This window comes from Rhinolophus hipposideros (assembly GCF_964194185.1).
Source record: "Rhinolophus hipposideros genome assembly, chromosome: 12".
NCBI classification, from domain to species: Eukaryota; Metazoa; Chordata; class Mammalia; order Chiroptera; family Rhinolophidae; genus Rhinolophus; species Rhinolophus hipposideros.
In genome coordinates, this window is record NC_138058.1 from 15597524 (window position 1) to 15624917 (window position 27394).

The 27394-nt window shown below is 39.7% G+C and overlaps 1 protein-coding gene across 1 annotated transcript in view; it reads right to left on the reverse strand.

Annotated features, from left to right (window-relative positions):
- The window catches only part of DNAH6 (dynein axonemal heavy chain 6), a 248391-nt gene that overhangs the window by 49671 nt on the left and 171326 nt on the right, over positions 1 to 27394 (reverse strand). Inside the window, exons 60-63 of the mRNA XM_081069736.1 lie at positions 23294 to 23473; positions 19151 to 19384; positions 4866 to 5001; positions 763 to 929 (exon numbers count right to left, since the gene is read on the reverse strand). Of these exons, the coding sequence (XP_080925862.1) occupies positions 763 to 929; positions 4866 to 5001; positions 19151 to 19384; positions 23294 to 23473 (717 nt within the window). The remainder of the gene's footprint in view (positions 1 to 762; positions 930 to 4865; positions 5002 to 19150; positions 19385 to 23293; positions 23474 to 27394) is intronic.

Here is a 27394-nt window from a genome sequence, read left to right on the forward strand (position 1 = left end):
TGTTCTATCATTCATTATTCCTCCATAATTCCAACAACTCCCAGGATTTTACATTGCAACTCAGTGCTGATGATTCCCAAATCTCTCATTTGTAACATATATAACTGTTTAGAGTTTCTTACCCACAAATATGTGGGTATATTGGTTTCCAGACTGCTATTCACTCTGTTGGCTGGTAGGCACTGCAGAATGAGTGACATCTTTCTCTGACTCATTTCTTCTTTCACATTTGCTTAGTTGTTGATACAACCGTCCTCTTTGGCACCCAGGCAGAAACTGGAAGCCACACCACTTCTCTCATCTCCACATCCCCCTCCATCTCTTCAATCTACTACCTCTGTCTTAATTCAGGCTGCATCATTTCTTACATAAAATACTTCAACAGCCTTCAAACTAGTCTTGGTGACTACGGTTTTGTTCTCTGCAGATGTCTTCTTCCCTCTGCTGCCACACTGTGAAAGGCCCAACAATTCCCTGCTGACGCCCTCCAGCAGACCCCTATCCTCCCTGGCACAGGGCACAAGTTCCCTAACAATGCACACCAGGATGACCAGGTTTCTGGCTGGCTTGCCAGCCTTTTCTTTCACTATTTTTTTGTGTGTAAAATTTATGTTTTATTAATAACACAGAGTCTCTCTTTCTTAGAACCACCTTTCAAACTTGGTCACTGTTCTTTTCTAAACAAATAAATGTACTCATGTCTGGCTGGTGAGCTTTACAAAGAAACAGTTATAACACAGTCCTTTAAAAAACACACCTTACCTTTTCTTCTTTACAGCATTTAATAAGAATTAGCTTTTGGAAAGAACTTAATTCTGTATTCCAATAATCATCGCTTGTAACCTCATTTTCCTCTGTCATGTCTTCTTCCTCCTCCATGTGGAGATAGCCTTCCCATTCAAGTGGGTTAATATAAGTCTCAAACGATCCTGGAAACATAATTTAAAAACATGCTTTAATTAGGGTTGTTTTGACTTTGAAATTAAATAAATATATTTGTTAATTTAAAAATCTCTACATTTACTATTATTAGTTTTTCCTACAAACGTAAATATACTACTCTCCCCCTACCCAACCTAATTAAAAAGGGAAGAATTTTAAATTGGATCATTAAATAAATTTAACAAAATTCCAAAGGGTGCATAGAAATACATTAATCAAATGTGAGCAAAAAGAAAATTGAAGTGATAAGAGTAACACTGGATAAATTAGAATTCAAGGCAAATACAATTAAAGGGGACAAAGTAAGTCATTTACATTAAAATACAACCCCCATAATCAAAGCACAATAAAATGAACCTATATGTTCCAGATAATAGCATAAGAATACATCAATCACTGCTGGAGATAGAGGAAAAAGCAGAACAAATTTAATTGTGATAGGTGTCACGTTCCCTGTGATGAAGGTTGTGGGGAGTGAGGAGGGCAGCGCAGGGTTAAGAAAAGACAGTAGTCATGAATAGAGTGAAGCGGAGCCAAGGGGGCCTACACATTAGCTTTTATTAGTTAGGTGGGGAAGTAAAGGAGATAAAGCTTGTCAATCTCAAGATCTGTGAATCCTATAAGTCATAATAGGAAACTGATTCAAGCCAATCACCCTTGCCTGCAGGCAGCAGAACCCTAAGTCTCATGATGTGTGTACTTCCCCAAGGGACAAAACCTATATGCATATGACTAGATGGAGAGCACATCATTGAATCACCTCCCTTGCAGGTTTTGGGAAGGAATGCAGCCACAGAGGCAGAGGGTCTCCTTAGCCAGGGGAAGGTGGTGGGCTGTGCCCACCTCTGTGAACCCGGTGGGTTTTCCTGTTGGTCCCCACTCAACTGCGCCTGGCTTGAGTTGTCCCCCCCGGCCCCCCCACATGGGTAATTTTACTTATCATTGGCTGAGCAGCCATCTCTCTGTGGCCAAACAGGGAGACATAAGGTGCAAGCACAAAGATAAAGTCCCTGAAAGGATCATCTCACAGACTCTCGTTTCTTTAGGGGCAGGTACAAGGAGACAGACTGGTAGGCTGCTGCGTGGCGACAGTAGGAAGTAACACAGTTATCAGTCTGTGATAGATGATGCAAATGGAAAATTCTGGCATACATAATTTGAACAATATAAATCATACGATTAAATTGACATATATACAACTTTCTGTCCTAATAAACAGAATACATTGCTCCCCCGCCCCCATGGAATATTGGTAAGAAATGGGCTTGCACGTAACATAAGGGTTAGGATCCTAGTTAGCCCTTACAATGGTTATAACACGTAGTCAGAATTAGCACTGTAAGCCCTGTAGGTACGTGGTGCACAGTGTGCTTGGGTCGAACATGAGGCAAAATAGTTGGCTTGCATTTCAGGCTAGAAAACCACTTTATCCAGCTGGTCTGCTGGGATTCTCCTCTGAGGGCCTAATAATAGCAATCAAAGAGCTGGTGACAGAAATTTGGCCATACTTAAGACCATGGCCCTGGAGTAGTGTGTACCTCTGCAAGGCTTGTAATTTCTATATGGAATACAGAATTCCATGGCATGAGACCACAGGGTCCAGCACGCCACAGTGCTCTGTGGTTGAAGGTGGCTGCATAATTCAGAGGATCAGGTAGCAGAACCATTGATTCCAAAAGGACTTCTTTTCTCTTGAGGTTACTGTATAATCACTAGGGCTTTGGCTAATAACACAGGATAAGGCAGCATCATTGAAATGACATCTCAACTAACAGGACATGAACCACTTAGAAGCCATCAAAGACAAAAGATTAAGGCAAATAGGAAGATTTTGAAGGTTAATAATAACATTGGAATAAATTATTAAACTTCATCTAAAGCTCACTTTTAGAGTACAAGCCCTCCTATCACACATGTACAAACCTTCACAATCCTGCAGGATTTCCATACATCTTGAAATTTTACAAATGAAAGCGGGATGCATAGTTTTAAATTGCTGAAATTTTAGTCCTAATTGACAGGGATAACACACAGTTCCTTTTGTCCAAACATGATGAGTTGTTCCCAGAATTACTTTGCCTTTTAACCTCCATGTCTTCCGTCTTTCTTTACCTCTGTGTTTATAGGCTCCATCTAGCCCTTTTTGCTTTCGGTCTGTCCCTAACTCTCCATCTCCAGGCTTCTCCTATGAGTGTTTTTCTTTTTGTGTTCCACCTCTATTGCTAGCTGTCTTGTGTAACTGGTTGACAATACAGAAACCTAATTTCTATACGGTGCAGTTATTGAAGAACTTTCCCCCCCGCCAGTGTTTATTTATACATCAAGTAAGCATATTAGGATCCTAGAAATTCTGGTCCATGTAGACTTTAAAGTACCACACTGACTGGGTATACTTAGTTAAATAAGTATTCAGATTAGAAGAGTAATTACTAAAAATAGAAGTAGAACACAGAACTTCAAAGTGGTGTGTGCGTGTGTGGGTGTAAAAAGAATGTGGACAACATATCCGAATGTAAGAAAAAAGGAAAAAAATGAAGCAAAGACTAAAGTGTGAAAAAAAAATCCCGACAAAACAAGATGATAGAAGTCCAAATAGATCAGGGATTCCTAGCCTCACCTCTACTGACATTTTGGGCCAAGTGGTCATTTGTTATGAAGGGTTGTTTTGAGCATTGTAGGATATTTAGCCACACCCCTGATCTCTAGCTACTAAATGTCAGTAGCACCACCCCAGCTGTGGCAACCAAAAATGTCTTCAGACAATGCCAGCTGTCCCTTATGAGACAAAATCTTCCCCAGTTGAGAGCCACGGAAATAGATCAATGACCACAATAAATATACTTGGATTAAAACTTGTCACTTAAAAAAGAGAGACTGTCACCCTGCTTAAAGCAACAACAAAATCTCACTAAAGATAAACCAAAAACATGATGATGACACAAAAGAGTTGAAAATGAAGAGTGTAGAATATATTACGTGTATAGAGGGGGAATACTAACTAAGAGTAACCTGCTATAAAAAATTTAACATTAAAATATATATTTTAAAGTAAAAAGCACTAGTCAGTAAAGAGAAATATTATTTAATAAAAAAGGAACAATTAACAAGGAAGATAATAGTACTAAACCTATTTGTACTCAACTATAGTTTCATAAAATAGAATGGGAAAAATTCCAGAACTACAAAGAGAAATTGTCAGTCACTGTGGTATACCTTAATGCACCTGTCTTAGAAACTGTCAGATAAAGTATATTTAAAAAAAGCATTAGTAAAATAAACACAGAAGTAAGTTTGCTGGACCTTGAGGACACTATGCTATTAATATGTGAAATAAGTCAGCTAGACACAGACAAATACCATATAATCTCACTTATATGTGGAATCTAAAACAACAAACAAATCAAAACAACAACAGAAAAACTACAAGCTCATAGATACAGAGAACAGATTGGTGGTTGCCAGAGGTGGGGGTGGAGGGGTGAGCAAAATGGGTGAAGAGAGTCAAAAGGTACAAACTTCCAGTTATAAAATAAATAAGTCTTGGGGATGTAATGTACAGCATGGTAACTATAGTTAATAATATTGTATTGTATATTTGAAGGTTGCTAAGAGAGTAAATCTTAAAAGTTCTCATCACACACACACAAATCTATAACTATGTACGATGATGGTTGTTAAATAAACTTATGAAGTAAATGCATATCCCTAAAATGGTATAATAGTAAACCTGAAATATTGAAAATTCATGGGCCAAGCATTCAACTGAAGAAATTGGGAAAACAAGTAATTCAGAATTTCTTAATAATGAAGCAATTTCCTACTGAAAAATACTGATATTGCAGGAAAGGTTAAAGGAGACATTAAAGTTAGGATTGATGAGCCTGTTTACACTCCCCTATCACAGATCCTTTTTGTCATATTACCTAAGCATATGGAGATAGGATATAACAATATATAATATGTAAGTCCTGCAAAAACTGGAAATAATTCTTCTAAGTCACAGCATGCAGACCACATGGGAGTAAGCAGCCAGGGAACTTCAGGTTTAGGTGGGCGTTCCTATTGCAAGACAGAAAGAAAAGAAATAATAATTCACAAAGACAACCACAAAATATGCTTTCACCTTGTCTAAGTGAAAAATTAAGCTTTGATACCATGTTAAAAATAACCATTTACCTAGGACAAGAAATAAGATATGGTGAAATACAAATGGTGTGGAATCAATTCTACCTGTAGACCTTTGCATAGAAGAGCAGCTGACGAAAGCTTTCCGGCTGACAATGCAGAAAGCAGTGGATCTGGTGAAGGGTTAATATTAAATCTGTTAAATCTACTTCCAGTCTGTTCTCCATCACACCACACCAGTCCCTCCTTACCATCAACTATTCTTATGGTTAATTATTTCCTTTTTTTTGGGGTCTGGAGAACTAGTCTCCAAATCAGATTTCCAGATGTTCTCGCCTCTAGGAGGGATAAACTGAGTAGAAGACCAATATCATTAGCAAGACTAGTGCCAATCTTATTCTAGCTGGGTTGAATGTATGTTTAATCCTTTCACATGTTCCTAGAAATTTCTGGGAACAGTAGTATGCCACCTGGCAATATTCCACGAAGCACTTTCACATGAGTAAACAGTTTTAAAAAAGACAGAGATACAGCTGTCATTATAGACTGAAACTAGTTCTTTGAAATTTCGTGAATATTTGCCTGGAGTTCTATACATTTTAAAACAGCTTCATTGAGATACAATTCACTCATAACATGCAATTTACCCATTTAAAGCATACAACCTAATGTATTTTAGTAAATTCACGGATATATGCAACCATCATCACAGTCAATTTTAGAATCTTTTATCTCCCCCCCCCCCATGAACCCTTTAGCTATTACCCTGCTATCTGCCATGCGCCCCCACTCCCAGTCCTAAACAACCACTAAACTGCTTTCTGTTTCTATAAATTTGCCTATTTTGGACACTTCATATAAATCAAATTTTATAACATGTGTCTTTTGTGACTGACTTCTTTCACTGAACTTAATGTTTTCAAAGATTTTTTCATATTTCAAGGTTGTGGTATGTAATGCATATTAGTACTTTCTCTTTATAATTGAGTAATATTCCATTGTATGGATATAGCACATTTCATTTACCCACTCATCATTTGATGGACATTTGGGTTGTTTCTACCTTTTGGCTATTTTGAATAATGCTGCTATGAATATTTATGTCCAAGTTTTTGTGTGGACCTATGTTTTCATTTCTCTTTGATATACCTAGGAGTGGAATTGCTGAATCATATGGTAATTCTATGTTTAATTGGTTGTGGACCTGTCAGACTGTTTTACAAAGAAGCTGCACTGTTTTTTGCTCTTTCCAGCAGTTTTTGGGGGTTCTGATTTCTCCACATCTTCACCAACACTTGTTATTATCTGTCTTTTTGATTCTAGCCATACTGGTGAGTGTGAAGTGGTATCTGCTTGTGGTTTTGATTTACATTTCTCTGACAAATAATGATATTGGGCATTGTTTCATATGTTTATGTATATCTTCCTTGGAGAAATATCTACTCAGGTCCTTCGCCTATTTCTAAATTGGGTCATTTGTCTTTTTATCATGGAGTTGTAAGAGTTCTTTGTGTATTCTAGATACAAATCCTTTATCAGATATGATTTGCAAATATTTTCTCCTATTCTGTGGGTTGTCTTTTCATTTTCTTGATAGGGTCCCTTGAAGCAAAAGCATGTTTATTTTTGATGATGTCCAATTTATTTATTTGTTTATTTTTTGTTGATCATACTTTTGATATTATATCTAAGGATCCATTGTGAAATCCGTGGTCATGAAAATTTACTCCTATGTTTTCTATTAAGAGTATTAGCTCTTATATTTAGATCTTTGGTCCGTTTTAAGTTATATATGGTGTGATGTAAGGGTCCCATTTCACTCTTTTGCATGTGGCTATCCAGTTGTTCCAGCACTATTTGTTGAAAAGACTTCCTTTCCCAACGAATTGCCTTGGCACCCTTGTCAAAAATCCGTTGACCGTAGAGACATGGTTTTATTTCTGGACTCCCAAATTTGATTCCATTCATCTATATACCTACTTTTATGCTAGTATCGTACTGTCTTGACCACTGCTACTTTGTAGTGAGCTTTGGGATCTGGATCCTTTGCAATTCCATGTGAATTTTAGAATAAGCTTGTCAATTTCTACAAAGAAGTCAGCTGGCGTTTTCATAGCGATTATACTGAATCTGTAGATCAATTTGGGGAGTATTGCCATGCTAACACTATTAAGTATCCAATTCATGAATGTGGGATGTTTACTTATTTATTTAGGTCCTCTAATGTCTTTCAACATGTTTTGTAGTTTTCAAAGAGTATAAGGTTGGAGGCTGAAAAAAATGGCGGCGTGAGGTGAGGCTCTGTAACGCTCCCCTGGAATTTACAACGAATCGGACAACAATAACTCCACAAAGGACTCCTTGCACAGCAGACAGGCAAGACGAAGAGGCCGACTACTGAATTCACCTCCAGGTGGGTGAATCGCGCGAGCGGGGGAGGAGGGAGAGGAGAAGTGCGGAGACGGAGCCGCGCGGGCGCAGGACACAGACCTAGCTCAGTGCTCGGAGCCCGCTGCGCCCGGATCTTCCGCAACTGCGGGAGAGGGAAGGACTCGGACTGCTAGGGCTCCGCTTACGGCCCACAGGGCTGAGGGGGCAGCATACAAAACCGCTGAACCCAACGCTCGCTCACGGCAGACCTCGGAGCAAAGACTGAGGGAAGAGGGCTGAAATCGGTGGTTTAAGCCCTCACTGCCGAGCTGAGAACAGAAGCCTTAGGCACGGAGACTAGCCGCCCCCTCCCTACCCTCCCAGAGCTCGCTCCGCCCCCACCTGCCCGGTGCTAGAAGCGATAAAGTAGCAGTGTCGGATCAAAGGACAGAATATTTGCTGCTCTGAGAACTGTGGACCGCAGACACAGATTCGCAGCTCAACTAGTTCCGGCAAAGGGGAGGGAGCTGTGGAAGTAGGACTGGCTGTGGTGGTGGTCGCCGCCATTGCTCTGGGTTACCTCTCACAACTCACCCCGCCCCTGGCCCCACCTATCTGGGCGGATCCCTGCAGGAGTAAACAGAACTGCTGAAACAAACGGGCTCTGAATCTGGTGCAGAAAGAGCTTTGGAACTCCAAAAGCTCTTCACATACCTATCAACCTGTTGCAGAAGACACTCCTGTAGATGTCTAGGAAGAGAAATAGTAAATCAGTGATTGCCATGAATAACCAAGGCAACAAGATAGCTCAGAAAGAAAGTGAAAAGTCTCCAGAAAAGGAACTTAGAGATATGGACCTTTGTGATTTAAATGACAGAGAATTCAAGATCGCAATTCTGAAAAAACTGAACGAGATGCAAGAAAACACAGAAAGGCAGTTTAATGAACTCAGAAACACAATCAAAGAACACCATGAGCATTTTACAAAAGAGATTGAAATCTTGAAAAAGAACCAAATAGAATTTCTGGAGATTAAGAACTCAATAGAAGAAATTAACAATAAAATATCCAGCTTAGGTAGTAGAGTTGACCAGATGGAGGAAAGAATCAGTGACATCGAAGATAGGAACCTGGAATTTACACAGAGGGAAGAAGAAAGAGACTTGAGACTTAAAAGAAATGAAAGAACTCTACAAGAACTTTCTGACTCCATCAGAAAGAGCAATATAAGAATAATGGGTATACCAGAAGGAGAAGAAAGAGGGAAGGGAACAGAGAATATATTCAAACAAATTGTCGATGAGAACTTCCCAAACTTGTGGACAGAACTGGATCCTCGAATCCAAGAAGCAAATAGAACACCTAATTACCTCAATCCCAACAGGCCTTCTCCAAGGCACATTGTATTGAAGCTGTCTAAAATCAATGATAAAGAAAGAATCCTCAAGGCAGCCAGGGAAAAGAAGACGGTAACTTACAAAGGAAAGCCCATTAGATTATCATCAGATTTTTCAGCAGAAACTCTACAAGCTAGGAGGGAATGGAACCAAATATTCAAACTATTGAAAGAGAGAAATCATGAGCCAAGAATAATATATCCAGCAAAGATCTCCTTTAGATATGAAGGAGGAATAAAGACCTTTCCAGACATCCAGAAGCTGAGGGAATTTTCTAATACACGACCTGCACTACAAGAAATACTAAAGGAGGCTATTAGACCACCATCAACAGGGACAACTTGTGGCAACCAAAACATAAAAAGGGGGAGCGTAAAGGCCTGAACTGGAATATGGGAATAGAGAAAGTAAGCGTACTGAAGAAACTGGAATACTCTAAATATCAAACTTTCTTTTACATAAACTCAAGGGTAACCACTCAAAAAACATCCAAATCTGAAATATATACTGTAATAAAAGAAGAAACAGAGGGAAACATCATAGAATACTACCACACAGAAATAACAGACAACAACAAAAAGGCAAAGAAACAATGGAGACACAGCCTTACCAGAAAACTAAAGACAGAATGACAGGAAATCCTCACATATCAATAATCACCCTGAATGTAAATGGACTGAACTCACCAATAAAGAGACACAGAGTAGCAGATTGGATCAAAAAACTAAACCCAACCATATGCTGCCTACAAGAGACACATCTCAGCTACAAGGACAAGCATAGACTCAAAGTGAAAGGGTGGAAATTGACACTCCAAGCAAATGGTACCCAGAAAAAATCAGGTGTAGCCATAATGATTTCCGATGAAACAGACTTCAGGGTGAAAAAGATAACAAGAGACAAAGATGGACATTTCATAATGGTAAAGGGGACTATACAACAAGAAGACATAACAGTCATCAATATTTATGCCCCCAATCAGGGAGCACCGAAATATACCAAGCAACTACTAACAGAACTAAAGGGAGAAATTGACCAAAACACAATTATACTAGGGGACTTAAATACATCATTGACAGCTATGGATAGATCATCCAAACAGAAGATAAATAACGAAATTGCAGCCCTAAATGACACATTAGATGAATTGGACATAATTGACATATATAGAGCACTTCATCCTAAAACATCAGACTATACATTCTTTTCTAGTGTACATGGAACATTCTCAAGGATAGACCATATATTGGGACACAAAATCAGCCTCAGCAAATTTAAGAAGATTGAAATCATACCAAGCATATTCTCTGATCACAAAGCTTTGAAATTGGATATCAACTGCAAAAAGAAAGCAGGAAAAAACACAAATACATGGAGATTAAACAACATACTTTTAAAGAACGACTGGGTCAAAGAAGAAATTAGAGGAGAGCTCAAAAGATACATAGAAACAAATGACAATGAAAATACATCCTACCAAAATTTTTGGGATGCCGCGAAAGCAGTTTTAAGAGGGAAATTTATATCATTACAGGCCTATCTCAAGAAACAAGAAAAATCCCAAATAAATAACCTCATGTTACACCTTAAAAAACTAGAAAAAGAAGAACAAGCGAAACCCAAGGTCAGCAGAAGAAAGGAAATAACAAAAATCAGAGCAGAACTAAATGAAATAGAGAACAAAAAGACAATAGAAAAAATTAATGTGACAAAAAGCTGGTTCTTTGAAAAGATTAACAAAATCGACAAACCCTTGGCTAGACTCACTAAGATAAAAAGAGAGAAGACACTAATTAACAAAATCAGAAATGAAAAAGGGGAAGTTATCACGGACACCACAGAAATACAAAGGATTATCCAAGAATACTATGAAGGACTATATGCCACCAAATTTAATAACTTAGAAGAAATGGACAAGTTCTTAGAAACATATAGCCTTCCAAGGCTGAACCAAGAAGAAGTGGAAAATCTAAACAGGCCGATCACCAGTAACGAAATTGAATCAGTCATCAAAAACCTTCCCAAAAGCAAAACTCCTGGACCAGATGGCTTCACCAGTGAATTCTACCAAACCTTCAAAGAGGATCTAATACCAATCCTGCTCAAACTCTTCCAAAAAATTGAAGAAGAGTCAGTACTCCCTAACTCATTTTATGAGGCCAACATTACCCTGATACCAAAACCTGGTAAGGACAACACAAAAAAAGAAAACTACAGACCTATATCTCTGATGAATACAGATGCTAAAATCCTAAACAAAATTCTAGCAAATCGAATACAACAATGCATTAAAAAGATTATTCATCACGACCAAGTGGGGTTCATCCCCGGGGCACAAGGATGGTTCAACATTCGCAAATCCATCAATGTGATACATCACATAAACAAAATAAAGGACAAAAACCATATGATTCTATCAATTGATGCAGAAAAAGCATTTGATAAGATACAACATCCATTTATGATTAAAACACTTACTAAAATTGCTATAGAAGGAAAATACCTCAACATAATAAAGGCCATATACGACAAGCCCTCAGCTAACCTCATAATTAATGGTGAAAAGCTGAAGCCCTTTGCTCTACGTTCAGGAACACGACAAGGTTGTCCCCTATCACCTCTACTTTTCAACATAGTGTTGGAAGTCCTCGCCAGAGCTATCAGGCAAGAGAAAGAAATAAAAGGCATCCAAATTGGGAATGAAGAAGTTAAATTGTCACTGTTTGCAGATGACATGATGCTATACATAGAAAACCCTAAAGACTCCACCAAAAAGCTATTAGAAACAATCAATGAATATAGTAAAGTTGCTGGCTACAAAATCAACGTACAAAAGTCCATTGCTTTCCTATATACCAACAATGAAATCTCAGAAAAAGAGATAGAAAAAACAATTCCTTTTGCAATTGCAGCAAAAAGAATAAAATACCTAGGAATAAACTTAACCAAGGATGTGAAGGATTTATATGCTGAAAACTATAAGACATTTTTGAAAGAAATTGAAGAAGACACAAAGAAATGGAAAGACATTCCGTGCTCATGGATTGGAAGAATCAACATCGTTAAAATGGCCATATTACCCAAAGCCATATACAGATTTAATGCAATCCCCATTAAAATCCCAATGGCATTTTTCAAAGAAATAGAACAAAAAATCATCAGATTTGTTTGGAACCACAAAAGACCCCGAATAGCCAAAGTAATATTAAAAAAAAAGAACAATACTGGAGGTATCACACTCCCTGATTTTTCCTTGTACTACAGGGCTACAATAATCAAAACAGCTTGGTATTGGCGGAAAAACAGACTCATAGACCAATGGAATAGAATTGAGAACCCAGAAGTAAAACCACATAAATATGGACAGATAATTTTTGACAAAGAAGCTAAAAACATACAATGGAGAAAAGACAGCCTCTTCAATAAATGGTGCTGGCAGAATTGGATAGCCACGTGCAAAAGAATGAAACTGGACTGCTATCTGTCACCATGTACCAAAATTAATTCAAAATGGATCAAAGACTTAAGCATAAGACCTGACACAATAAACTGCATTGAAGAAAACATAGGTACTAAACTTATGGACCTTGGGTTCAAAGAGCATTTTATGAATTTGACTCCAAAGGCAATGGAAGTAAAAACTAAAATAAACAAATGGGATTATATGAAACTGAAAAGCTTCTGCACAGCAAAAGAAACTATTGACAAAATAATGAGGCAACCAACTGAATGGGAGAAGATTTTCGCAAACAGTTCCTCTGATAAGGGGCTAATATCCAAAATATACAAGGAACTCATGAAACTCAACAACAAAAAAACAAACAACCCAATTGAAAAATGGACAGAGGACCTGAAGAGACATTTCTCCAAAGAGGATATACAAATGGCAAATAGACATATGAAAAAATGCTCAACATCGCTAATCATTAGAGAAATGCAAATGAAAACCACAATGAGATATCACCTCACCCCAGTCAGAATGGCTTTCATCAACAAAACAAATAGTAACAAGTGTTGGAGAGGCTGTGGAGAAAAAGGAACTCTCATACACTGTTGGTGGGAATGCAGACTGGTGCAGCCGCTATGGAAGGCAGTGTGGAGGTTCCTCAAGAAATTACGAATAGAATTACCATATGACCCAGCAATCGCTCTCCTGGGTATCTATCCCAAAAATATAAAAGCATTTCTCTATAGAGACACGTGTACGCCAATGTTCATTGCAGCTTTGTTTACGGTGGCCAAGACATGGAAACAACCAAAATGTCCTTCGATAGATGAATGGATAAAGAAGTTGTGGTACATATACACAATGGAATACTATTCGGCGTTAAGGAAAGATGATATAGGAACATTTGTGACAACATGGATGGATCTCGAGAGAATAATGCTAAGTGAAACAAGTCAGACAGAAAAAGCAGAGAACCCTATGATTTCACTGATATGTGGTATATAAACCAAAAAGAACAAGACAAACGAATGAGAAACAAAAACTCATAGACACAGACAATAATTTAGTGGTTACCAGAGGGTAAGGGGGTGGGGGGTGGGTGATGAGGGTAAGGGGAATCAAATATATGGTGATGGAAGGAGAACTGACTCTGGGTGGTGAACACACAATGGGATTTATAGACAATGTAATACAGAATTGTACACCTGAAATCTATGTAAATTTACTAACAATTGTCACCCCAATAAAATTAATTAAAAAAAAAAAAAAAAAAAAGAGTATAAGGTTGAACTTTTGTTAAATTTACTTGCAAGTGTTTTGTTCTTTCTGATGCCCGTTGTAGGTGGAATTGTTTCCTTAATTTCAGTTTCATCCTGTTCATTGCAAGTGTATAGAAGAAATACAAATTAATTTTATATATTGATATGTACCTGCAATCTTGCTGAACTTGTTTATTAATTTTAATTGTTTTATTAGTTGATCCTTAGTGTTTTCTATATACAATATCATGTCATTTGCAAACAAATAGTTTTACTTCTTTTCCAATCTGGATGACTTTTGTTTCATTTTCTTTTCTTGACTAATTGATGTGGGAAGTAGCTCCAGTACAATGCTGAAAAGAAGTGGTGAGAGCAGACATCTTTGTCTTTTTTCTGAGCTTATGGGGAAACCATTCAGACTTTCACCATTAAGCATGATATTAGCTGTGGGTTTCTGTACATATCCTTTATCCAGTTGAGGAAGTTTTCTTCTATTTCTAGTTTTTTGAGTGTTTTTATGATGAAAGGGTGTTGAAGTTTTATCAAATGCTTTTTCTATGTCTACTAAGATGACCAAGTGGTTTTTCTTTTTTATTCTATTGATTTATTGTTCTATTGATATGTAGCATGTATGATAAAAATGGAAAATACTAGTATTAAAATACTAGTAACTAACTAAATAAACCAGATAAAGGACATCCCCCAAACACATTTCTTAGAAAAAAAAATCAGTCAAGAATCATTAAAATTTCCATGTGGTGGAAGAAAAAAATGTTAATAAAAAACTCCTTTTTATTGTATTTTTAAAAGTTTTTATTAAAAGATAGCAACTTACAATATTATGTTAGTTTCAGATGTACACCATAGTTCTTCAACATTTATATACCTCAAGAAGAGATAATCATGAAAAGTATAGCAACCACCTGACACTGTATCACATTATCAGTGCTATTGACTATATTACCTGTGCTGTACATTACATCCCCATGACTTATTTGTTTTATACCTAAAACTTTGAACCTCTTATTCCCCTTCACTTTACCCTCTCCTTTTTAATTTTTCAATTACAGTTAACATTCAATATTATTTTATGTTTATTTCAGGTGTACAGCATAGTGGTTAGACATTTATATAATTTAAGAAGTGATCCTCCTGACGAGTCTAGTATCCACCTGGCACTATGCATAGTTATTAACCATTTATTGACTATATTCCCTATGCTTTACTTTACATTCCCATGACTATTTTGTAACTAGCAATTTGTACTTCTTATTCCATTCACTTTTTCATCCATCCTCAACCCCCCTCCCATCTGGCTACCTTCAAAATTTTCTTTGTACGTATGAGTTTGTTTCTGTTTTGTTTGTTTGTTTTGTTCTTTATATTCCACATATAAGAAAAATCACATTGCATCTTTCTTTCTTTTTCTGACATACTCAGCACAATACCCCCCAGGTCTATCCATGCCACTGTAGATGGCAAGAACCCGTTCCCTTCCCTGGCTGAGTACTAGTTCATTGTATATGAGTATATGTACCACCTTCTCTTTATCCATTCATTCATTGATGGACACCCAAGGTACCTCCACATCCTGGCCATTGTAAACAATGCTGCAGTGAACATAGGGATGCAGATATCTTTTCAAATTACTGTTTTGAATTTCTTCGGATGAATACCCCGAAGTTGGACTACTGGGTCCTTCTTTGTCTCTTGTTTTAAGTCTATTTTGTCTAGTATCATTATTGGTAAAACAGCATTTTTGTTTGTTTCCATTTTCATGTAATATCTTTTTCCCATCCCTTTATTTTCAGTCTCTGTATGTCTTTCAATCTGAAGTGAATCTCTTGTAGGCAGCATACATAAGGGTTTTGTTTTTTTAATCCATTCAGCCACCCTATCTTTTGATTGGAACATTTAATCCATTTACATTTAAAGTAATTGTTGATAGATAAGATGTTATTGCTATTTTATGATTCATATTATTATTATTTTTTTCATCTTAAAGAAGTCCCTCTAAGATTCCTTGTAATACTGGTTTGGTGATGATGAACTCCTTTAGCTTTTTCTTGTCTGGGAAGCTCTTTATCCGTCCTTCAGTTCTAAATGATAGCTTTGCTGGATGGAGTAATTTTGGTTGTAGGTCCTTGATTTTCATCACTTTGAATATTTTGTGACAATCCCCTCTGGCCTGCAAAGTTTCTGTTGAGAAAACAGTTGACAGTGTTATGGGAGCTCCCTGATAGGTAACTAATTGTTTTTCTTTTGCTGCTTTTAAGAGTCTCTCTTTGTCTTTAACCTCTGATATTTTAATTCTGATGTACTTGGTGTGGGCTTCTTTGGGTCCATCTTGTTCGGGACTCTGTGCTTTCTGGACTTGTATGTCTATTTTCTTCGTCAGGTTCAGGAAGTTTTCAGTCATTATTTCTTCAAATACGTTTTCAATTCCTTGCTGTCTTTCTTCTCCTTCTATGATGTGAATGTTGGTATGTTTGATGTTGTCCCAGAGGCAAGTTAAGCTATTCTCATTTCTTTAGATTCTTTTTTTTTTTGCTGTTCTGTTTGGGTGTTTTCTGCTACCTTATCTTCCAAATCACTGATTCAGTCCTCCACTTCATCTAATCTACTGTTGATTCCCTCTAAGATAGTCTTCATTTTGGATTCTTTCTTATGTTTTCTATCTCCATTTTTATGTTTCCTACCTCTTTACTGACATTCTCCCTGAGGTCATTGAGCAACCTTATAACCAGTGTTTTGAACTCTGTGTCTGGTAGATGACTTGTCTCTATTTTGTTTAGTTCTTTTTCTGGAGCTTTGCTAAGCAACTTTATTTGGGACATGTCTCTTTCTCTCCCTATTTGCCTGCTTCCCTGTTGTTTTTTCTATGTATTAGGTCTGGCTGCTATGTCTCCCAGTCCTAGTATAGTGGCCTAATGTCCTGTGGGGCCCAGTGGTGCAGTCTCCCTGGTCAACTGAGCCTGATGCTCCAGGTATGTCCCTGGTGTGGGTTGTGTGTGCCTTCCTGTTATAGTTGAGCCTTGGTTGCTATTTTCACAGTTGAGCCTCAAGCTGACTATTTGTGAGGCCTGGCCATGACTACAGTGGAGGAGCTGTTGCGCGGGGGCTGACCCTAAAGAATAGGATTCACTTTAGCAGGGCTTTAGTGCCTGCCCAGTCTTCCCTTTGGGTTTGTCATACTTGAAGGCAGCTGCGTGATACTCTGGCTTGGTGGGAAGCTGATCACTGGGTATGCCAGCCTGGGACCTCTGGGAGGAAGCCCTGCTGCAAGCCAAGTTGAGCTGCAGTCTGTGCCCTGTCCAAAGTCACCTGGCATGAGCCACAAAGCAATCCACAGATGAATGCCACTCACGCTGAGTTTGGAGGTGCCTCAAGAGGCCAAGCTGCAAACCAAGGCCAGCTGTGGCTAGTTCCAGGCTTTGGCTGCTTAGCAAGAGGTATGGGATATGCCGAAGCCAGATTCTGCTTGTTTGGGTTTTATGACCCTTTTAGAGGTTTTAAGAAACTGTGCAGTGTGAGCCAAGACAGGCTGTTTGTATGGAAAAGCTAGTAGAAGTGGTTTGGGTGTGCCTGAATGTTGTGTGGGGTGGGATCTCAGGGAATTACCAGAGCAGGGTGACCAAGCGGTGTTAGCCAGCTTGATGGAGACTCAGATATGGCAACCTCCTATGTCTGCATGCCAGAAGAGGGTAGTACTCAACAAAGAAACAATGGCTCCTCTGTCTGGAGAAAGCTGCCCCTCTAGCCCTCACCCAGAAGCCAGACAACTTAATTCCTACCCATATGTCCTTGGCACCTTTTGAGCTGCTGCCCCAGAGCTGGAGCTCAGAGTGAGTGAGTCCATCAGCAAGTAAGTCTGTGCGAGAGCCTTTTAAAAGGAGTGCCTGGGACTGCAGCCACCCTTTTCTCACTCAGCCACAATCTCTGCTGCTTTTCACAGATAGAAGTTATGGGGACTTTTCTCCATAGCACTGCGACCCTGGGCTGGGGAGCCTGGTTGGGGCTCGGACCCCTCTCCTCAGGGAGGACCTCTGCAGCTGAGATATCCCTCCCAATTTTTATTGGTCACATGCAGGTGTGGGACTAGTCTTATCTCTGTCCCTCCTACCAGTCTTCTTTTTGTTTTCAGTTGTAGGGCTTTGGTTCACATCTAAAAAAACTTTTTTTTTAAACTTTTGAGAAATTTCTGAAGATGATTTCTGGATAATTTTAAGTTTTTGGTTTAATGGTATTTAAAGCATTTTAAATTCTTTTAAAAATATGTTGCTCATAAGAAGTAGCAGGTGGTACTGGGATGGACATGGGCTTTGGAAGCTTAGGCACAGGTATGAATCAGACTCTGTCATGCATTAGTTATATGATTCTGGAAAGTTCTTTAAGCTCTTTAAGCCTCTTCTTGGGAAAACTATAAACAAGCCTGTTCACAAGAGTGCTGTGAGGAAAGAAGGGCGATAATGCTCTGGGAAGGGCCTGGCTGAGCGACCAACTAATAGTCAGCAGAAGAGTGAAGTGGGTGAGAGGGCATCCTCTCCAGACTGGGAGGGTTCAAATCCTCATTCCAAACCCCGTTAAGTATAGGTATATGATCATGACAAGTTATTTAATTTCTTTGTGCCTAATTATCTTATGTGCAGACTAGAGATGAAAATCAGGAACTCACATAAGAGGAATACTGAGAGGAATAAATGAGTTGATATACTTACATAGCAAGCCCTCTGTACGTATTAACTGTGATTATGAAGTTAGGATAGCATTAAGCAAGGATTAAGAGAATGTGTATGCGTGCAAGATGGTTGGGGCTTGGAGAGGAAGGATCATCTCGGGGAAAGGCCTTGTCTGGGCTTGTCCTGGGAGGGCACTGAGAGTGAAATAAAAGCATAAATTCCAACCTCCCAGTGACGCACTGAGTCTCAAATACTGGCAAACAGGTGCAGGTGTCATGTTTGCAGGGGCCGAAGGCGGGGCTCAACATCGGCAGGACAAAAGTTTGGAGTGGGGCAGAGATGGAATTGCAGGCAAGCTTTGGGGTCACTGTGGCTCACTTCAGTGGGCTGCCAGGTTTGTGGTATATGGATGAGATGGTCCAGTTGAAGGGGCTGGAGCAAGTTAGACAAATGGATGAACCTGAAGAAGGAAACTGTAGCAGAACTTGCATTACAGTATTACAGAAGGCAACAATCAAGTTAATTACTTCCCATGCTTTATAATGAAAGATGTGTCCAGGTAAGAGAGGGTCATGATTTCACAAACAGTATTGCCAAATCTGTGAATTATAACTTTCATTGGATTTTAACTCTTCATATTTGTAAGATGGTCAACTTTTCAAAACATGTTCACATCTTCTAGCTCACTGGTTGCACCCAACATCACTTTTGTACAGGTGGGGCCACTGCTGCAGAAAGAGGTTAAGTGTCACCACAATCACACAGCGTCTGGAGACAGAGCTAAACTATTGCCTGGTCTTCCTGACCCCCAGCAACCCCCACACTGGGCCACACCGCCAAGTGTATAACCTTCAGCCACCATGGAGTATTGGTAGGTGCTTATGGGCTCCATGTAGAATAACATTTACAATCGAAACTTGAAACAGGTACCTTTTCTAATCCCGCAGAACCTCGGAGAAAGAAATTCCATTCAGCATCAGTTAAATTTCCTTGCTGACGCATGATCTCAACACAGAGCATAAAGCTGTAGATAAGTTTATGTTGTTCAAAAAGCCCTCTTGAAACATTGACATAAGCACTTAGGAGGGTTTGTTCCAGTAGTATTTCCATACGCTGCTGTAGATCATCTGTTGTCACAGACGTTTCAATGGTTGTATTGAACAACTGTGGGAAAGAGAACTTGATCAATGTCTCTGACTTAATTCAATTTCTGTGGAGAAAAAAATCCCCGCTCCTCACCCTTCCCCTCATCTTCGGTGAGCAAAGAGCAACACGGGAAATGATTACTGTACTATGAAAAAGTCCAGAATTCATCCCAAATTGATATGTGATATTTATTTTCTGCACTCCCTTTTCTTTCCCCATTTTTCAGACTTGGAGCAATGCCAAACTCTTGACAGCATAATCCAAAAGGCATTATCTTGATGTGAGGCAGAAAATGTTGGAAAATGAAGGTGAGCTGGCAGAACCAGTGTTTTCATGTCCTCTACTCAGATTTGATAGTCACTTTGGGGGGCGATAGAAATAAGGGCAAGATAAGGTCATGCATTCTTTGTTGGCACTTTCCCAAGATAATTCTTAGGGTGTGGGAAGAATGTGCTAGAATTTTCTGTGAAATTTCAGAGGAACCAGTTTGAAAGGAGACTTCTATCCTGCTTCCTACCGGGAAATTTTGAGAGCATGCCCCTTGCCCGGGAGGTGCCCCACATTACAAGGACACCGGGTAGGCAGCAGAGATGGTAGCATCAAGGGCTTAGGCACGAGAGGGCCAGAGGCAGCCCTACCCACTTCCTGCAACCTACAAGTAGTATGGGGGGAAGATCTAAAAGTGCCCAAGGGCCCCAAGCTGTATGAGGAAACTGAGCAGAGCCTTCACTCATGGGCCTCCCTGGAAGTCGTGGGGCAAGGGCATCTTGCTGCAGAGACTGGGAGAGTCTCAGAAGGGACGAGAGGGGCATGTGGCTTTAGTTTCGCAGTATAAAGGTATGAGGTGAGGCAGGGCCTGCCCAATCCCTAGGCCACCTTGAGAGGGCTCAAGATACACTGCTCAGGGGGAGACCAGACTGATCAAAACAGACTGGAAGCTGGAAGCCAGAAGAGGACCAAGGCAGATCAGGGCCAAGAAGTGTACTCCACTCCTCCCTAAAAACACTGCACTGCTGTTTGCAGGCCTCCCATGTACCCACCGCTCCTGCTAACAGGATGGAGCACAAAGGGAAATGAGCCTGTCAGTTTTCTCACTGAAAGATAGGTCTTCATTCTCCAACATTCAAAGACAGGTTTTGGAAGAAGCATATACTTATTTCAGAGAATTGGGAAAGCCCTTGGTAATTCTCCCCAAAGTTTGGTCGACAAACTGTAACAGAGTTGTTTCTTTAATACACTCAGAAGAAAGAGGATTGAGCTTTCTTTAACGACCTGACAAGAAGCAGAGGGGTTAAGGTCCAGCCAAGGAAGATGTGATGTATTTGGTGCTGAAGTAAAACATGGTAAATCTCGACACACCCTAAGTAATTTCAGTGTGAAATGGAATTTGGATAGGTTTGGTAGAGGCTGGCCAGGGCTGTTACCTACAAATATGTTTTGTGTTTCTAGTTTCCCTTCCAAACAGCTAAACTCCAGTGCTTTGATGATTTGTCCTCTGTATCCCTTTTTCTGTTAGCCTAGGATATTTTCAGAGCATCTTTATTTTTATTTCTTAAAGGAGATTTTAAAACCTAGAAAAGCATAAGTTGCAAAGCACTCAGGATGAGAAAAGTACTATCAATGTCACTTAGGTGGAATGAAAGGATTTGCTAATCCTTACCTTGCTTGGTTTGATGCCCACCAACTAAAGGAAGGGAGCAGAGATGTGAGAAGGGCAATCCACTGCCTTTAGAAACTGAGATTTGACCGCAGTACAAATGGCTTCTAAAGGCTACTAAAGCAAACACATGTCTTGTGGGAAGAGAGCCCAGGCACATCTCCACTTCATAACTCTCATTTCTCACAATTCTTCATTTCCATTCTCTCCTGCAGCTTCCATGGATGCTGGACCCCTACCAATACCAAGGGTGCTAAACAAGACGTCTAGAGGAAATGCCAAAGTTGGTTTAGGGTCATAAAAATTATTTGAATATTTCAGCAGCTTTTTAATGGAGGGATGTAAACAGACTCTTCACTTGTGAAACACTAGTGAAGTATCATATGATCCTAAGCACCATGGGGTGGGGACACAGGGATGGGTGAGGCTTCGATTCCGCCTTCTGGGAGGTCTGACTAGCAGGAGAGAGACACCCACCACCCAAGGCAATGTGGCATAAGTGCCATATGAAGCATCGCAAATGTGTTGGCTACAAGACTGATGCAAAGTGCGTGCTACTCCTCCAATTGAGGAGTGGAGCCTCAATCCCCTCCCCCTGAATGTGGGCTAGCCTTGACTCAATTGATTAAGAGACTGCAGTGAAGTGATGAAGAGAAGTGATGCAGAGAAGTGATGAAGCATAACATTGAAGACTAGGTCAGAAGAAGCCTTACAGCTCTCACCTTGGTTTCTAGAACATTTACTTTGGGGAGGTGCCCTCTTAAAACCCAGTTGCCATGTTGTGAGAAGCCCAGGCCACATGGAGAGGCCACTGTCGGCAGCCCAGCCACGTGAGAGCCAATTGGAATGTCCAACCCATTCCAGTCTCCAAATGACTGCAGCCCCAGCTAAAGGCTTCACTGGAGAAGGGGTCCTTAAGCTGGGAGGGAGAGCATTCTATACAGAAGGAGTGCCTCATGGCACCCGGTAAGTCTAGGGAATGTGAGGGATTCATTTGGCTGCTGCAGAGGAGCAGTGAGAAGTGTGGCTCGAGAGATAGGATAGAGACAGGTTGGATAGCTTGGGAGTGTGAACTGTGTTTGATGGGCAATATCTGTGAAAATCCATTTAGGACCCAGGTGTGTGGAACAGTGTTTTGATAACACTAGGCCCAGGCTGACCTGGCTTCCAGTGTGAGAGCCGGCACTGACTAAAAGTGTCAGCATGTAACCGGGAGCAAAGATGTGTTGCAGGGAAATGTGATATATCTATAATTCTCCACTGTTCTCTACTGTGAGTGGCACATATGGAGAGGCTTTTGTGGAGTTGTGTTATGGGCATGAGCACAGTTGATTAAAGAAGCGAATGTAAGCTAAACTGAAAAGGGAGCAATATAGACAAGAGGGGAGTAGGAGCTGGTAGATGGGAAAACTGAGCCACTGAAGCTGTGTGTGAGTGGTCTGAGAGGAAGAGGTCACTGGTCGCTGAGAGAAAGTCTGAAGGTAAACAGAGAGGCCCCCTAGGGATGGGGACCCTTGAGTACGTTTTGCTGTGTAATGAGTAATGCAAACTTCCTTTCTCCTCTGGAAATTTTCAGGTAAATTGGCATCGCTTGGGAGATATGGAATGCTGCCCCAAAGAGGATGAGGGGTGAAAATATCCTAATCACGAGAAATCAGATGAAATTTAATTATGAATATGAATGAGATGAAGTAGAAAGACCATAAATAAAACACGAAAGTCTCACAGTAATGTGCTTAAAGTGGGAAAGGAACAGAGAAAAGGAGACTAGTACAGTTCCTCTAAATAAAGGCCAGGAGTGGGGGGCAGCAAATTGTATAAAAAGTTCTGGAAGAAATAAAGATACAGGCCAATTCACTTAAGCATCAGTGCTGTCAGAGACTTGGGATACAACACAGAAAACTCTTCAACGGTGGAAAGGAAGCTGGATTACTATAGAGAAATGTAAAGAAATAGTTTGGAGCTGTGACTCTTGAAGAGAAAAAGGAAGGCAGGCCTGAAGGAAAACAAGCAAGTTAGGTGAGGAAGCCAAGAGAAAATCTTCCTTTACTTTCTCTACAGAGTGTTCTGAGTAGTATTTACTGGGCACCGCATGTCTTTAGCAGACATGGCAGGTAGAGCTGCTCTTGAACCGGACGTCTGAACCCAAACTCCTGGAGGATTTTACCTAATAACTAGACTCAGGACTTGTCTGAGGCAAGAAGAAACTCAACAGGGTTTAAAGGAAAACCAAAGAGATAAATTTCACTAACAAGAACCTCAACACTTACCTGTTTAAAATATTTTAATGAATACTGATACATAGGATCTATTTCGGAGAGGCTTGCAATAACGAAGTACATCACGGAGCCTTGAGTGGCTATTGGACGATACTTCTCACGAGCAATGTTTATCATCACTTCAGTGGACTCTGCTTCCTTCAGCCTGATTTTAATGGCACCAGACGTGATCTGCATAAACATATGAAAACAAGTTCTTAAGGATGTGTTTCAAAATAGTGGTGGGATTTTTGGAACAGATCCAGTTGCATCTAGGAAAGAAATAAGGATACAATGAATTAGTGATTATAATAAGAGGGTTGCCAGGTAGAATGACCGCGTCTCAGGACTCAGTGGCCAGCTACTGACTGAGCTGACCTCCTCTCCTTCCAGAGTTAGGAGTGGGCAAATGGAAACAGGCAATACAAATAACCCTGAAAAAACTGGAGCAGAACTTCTCTGAGATCAAATCTGAGTTAATTTGAAATAGAAACATTAACACAGAACTTCCAGTTGATCCCCGATTTCCTCATGAGCAGTCCTAAAATGATCCAGGATTCACATATGAAAGAACACAAAGGAAGAAGGCACACCCAAATCTTTTGGGACACTCTGCCCAAAAGAGGGATGGGGGTGGGGTAGAGAGAGGCTGGAAAGAAGTGGTACCACATCCCACTCTGGAATAACAAGGAAGACTAATATTCTCCTCTTTCTTTTCCTAGCATTCCTATGTATAGACATAAGGAAATCATGAGGAAGCTGGTGTTTGCCAAGGGTTATAAACCTAAATAAGTTGGAGAGGTTTTCAATGTCCTTGCTATTCTTTTGGTATTATGTATTTTGGACCTGTGGGAACCTTTCATCCAATGAGCCTTCCAAGATTCCCTTTTCTGTCTCTGTCTCCCTCCATCTCCCCCATCTCTTTCTGTCAAAGAAAAGTGGATCATTTTCTTCTTTTTGCCAGAGAATATTAGAAGACTATACACCTCAACTGAGTTTAGTAACTACTTATAGATATTATGCCCTAGAGACTTCAGGCTTCAGCAATGGTTAAGAAATATGATACATACAAGGTCTGCCAATTAAGTTTGCAAACTCATCCTAGAAAAAGTGCTGCATACCTCATTGCTGAATATCACTATGTTCACCTTCGAAGTACTCCCCTTGGGAAGGTATGCACCGACACCGGTCCCTAGTCCACCCTTCAAAGCAATTTGGGAACTCTTTTTCTGGAATAGCCATCAGAGCTGTCATCATACTACCCTTGATGTCCTGAATGTCATCAAAATGTTTTTCTTTCAATATTTCTTTTATCTTCAGGTAAAGAAAGAAGTCATTGGGGGCCAGATAACGTGAGTAGGGAGAGTGTTTCAATATAGTTATTTGTTCACTGTCTAAAAACTCCCTCACAGACAGTGACGTGTGAGTTGGTGCATTGTCATGATGCAAAAGCCATGAATTGTTGGTGAAAAATTCAGGTCGTTTTCATCTAACTTTTTCACGCTGCCTTTTCAGCACTTCCAAACAGTAAACTTGGCTAACTGTTTGTCCAGTTGGTACAAATTCATAATGAATAATCCCTCTGATATCAAAGAAGGTTAGCAACATTGTTCTGATTCCTGATTTGGACTAATGGAACATTTTTGGTCGTGGAGAATTAGCTGACGTCCATTGTGCACTTTGACTCTTTGTTTCAGGGGCATATTGGTACACCCATGTTTCATCACCGGTGATAATACGGCCCAAAACATCATCTTGCCTCTTGCCAAACTTTAACTCTCCTTTGCTTTTGTTCATCGGTGAGCTCCTTCGGGACCATGTTTGCACACATCTTTCTCATGCCAAGATTTTCAGTTAAGATTTTCCTAACTGTTGCTCTGTCGATGTTTACTTGGTCTGCTGTGCTTCTCATAGTCAGCTGACAATTTTGATGCACAATTCGACAAATTGTTGCAATGTTTTTGTTAGTTCTGCTCATTACTGGCCACCCTGGCCTCTCTTCATCAATGACACATTCTCTCCCCTCAGAAAAACGTTTAATCCATTTGTACACTGCCATTTTCTTCATGGCATTATCCCCATACACTTGGACTAACATGTCCCTGATTTCACTTCCACTCTTGCCAAGTTTAACAAGAAAATGAATGTTTGTTTGTTGCTCTAATTCAAGCTCAGACATTCTTGCGACGGCACACAAAACACGCAGCAACAATAATGAATGCCACACATTGACATGAACACAGCTGTGAGATACTGATATACTAAGGTTATGAAACCTTACCGAGCTGTTTGTTCAGTGCTGCCGATATAGCACACGGTGGCAAGTTTGCGAACGTAATTGTCAGACCTCGTATTTTTAAGTGAGGACTCTGGGAGTTTAGGGAGTATAAACTATGGGCATGAAGTGGCAGGAAATGCAGACCAGGAGCAATCAGTCCTATCTCTACCCTTTAGAAAGTATATCTCCACGGCAAATCATGGCAAACAGATAAAGAAACCAGCATACAGATAAAGAAGGCAGTCAGATCTCATGCATCTACCTTTACTCCCTACTGAAATCACGATAAAATTACAGTAGATTTTACAAAACAGTGCAAACCCACAAAGATGGTAGAAATAGAAGAGAGGAAACACTGATAGAATTTGAGAACTGGAAAGCAGACAGAAGGGAGGTAATGAGTTAGTAGACTCAGGAAAATAGATTCCTAAACTTGGCAACAGGGAAAGCCAAGAACTTCCCCAATTTATGAAATAGAATAATCCCCCATCAAAGGCTTGAATTAGGAGCACCCAGCACCACTGGAAGTCGGAAGTGCCTAGGATGAGAATTTGGTGATAGACTTCCCAGGGCATCTTCTGCACACCACCCAGCCAGGGAATTGTTCCGTCTCACTCTGGCTGAAAAATAGAGGTTTCACCCCAAGGAAATGGAAAGTGAGGATTATTATTATTATTATTAGTTTGATGGAAGGAAGCCAGCACAGTTGTGGGCCAGGTTGAGGGCCATGCTGAGAGCACGGAGATAAGGTAAATATACATATGCTGGATGCTAAGACCCGAGCTCGGCTCCTCTTCTCAGCCTAAAATACCTGCAGCCAGTACTTCACATTTCCAGGCAATGTAAACATTGAACGATTAACTACAATCAGGATATAACTATTGTGGGAGGCTGAGGGATGGAAAGGGTGTGTGTTCGGGGTCTAGACAACAATTAATGTATAAAAAACCTCAAGAAGTAGCAGTATGAGTCTATTATTTAGAGAAAAGATGTGAAGACCTAAATAACCAAAACAAAAATGAAATGAAAGTAGTTTCTCTATGAAAGGAGTCTTGGATGGGTGGTGGTGGGCACAGAGAAGGCAGGAAATGCTATTTTTTATAACAAACCTTACAGAAATATTTCATTCTTTAAACAATTTGTATGTAAACCTTTGATAAAAACATAAATGGGTTAACAACTAACTTCCAGAAATTAAAAATCCAAAGAAGAATGAATGAAAAAAGGATAAAAAGAGTGATGAACAAATAAGCAAAGAAGACGTAAGAAATGGTAGACCCAGAATTACTTGTTTATTATTGTTTCAGTACTGAGATCCCATGAGACTGTAGGGTATAAAGCATAAACCATTTCTGACATCAATAAAAGGCGAAGACCATAAACTTACATACTCCCTGTCCAGGGATTTTTTTTTCAGTAAGTTATTTTATGTTTATTTTCTTTTTAAAATTTTCATTAAAATATAGCTAACATACAATATTATATTAGTTTCAGTACACCATAGTTATTCAACATTTATATACCTAAAGAAGTGATCACCATGGTAAGTCCAGCAACCATCTGACACTGTACTATGCTATTACAATATTATTGATAATATTCCCCACGCTGTACATTACATCCCTGTGACTTATTTGTTTTATACCTGGAAATTTGGACCTCTTATTCCCCTTCCTCTTCCCCCTCCTTTTAAAATTTATCAATTACAGTTAACATTTATTATTATTTTATATTAATTTTAGGTGACAGCATAGTGGTTAGACATGTATATAATTTAAGTGATCTCCCTGACTAGTCTAGTACTTGCCTGGCACTATACATAGTTATTACCATAT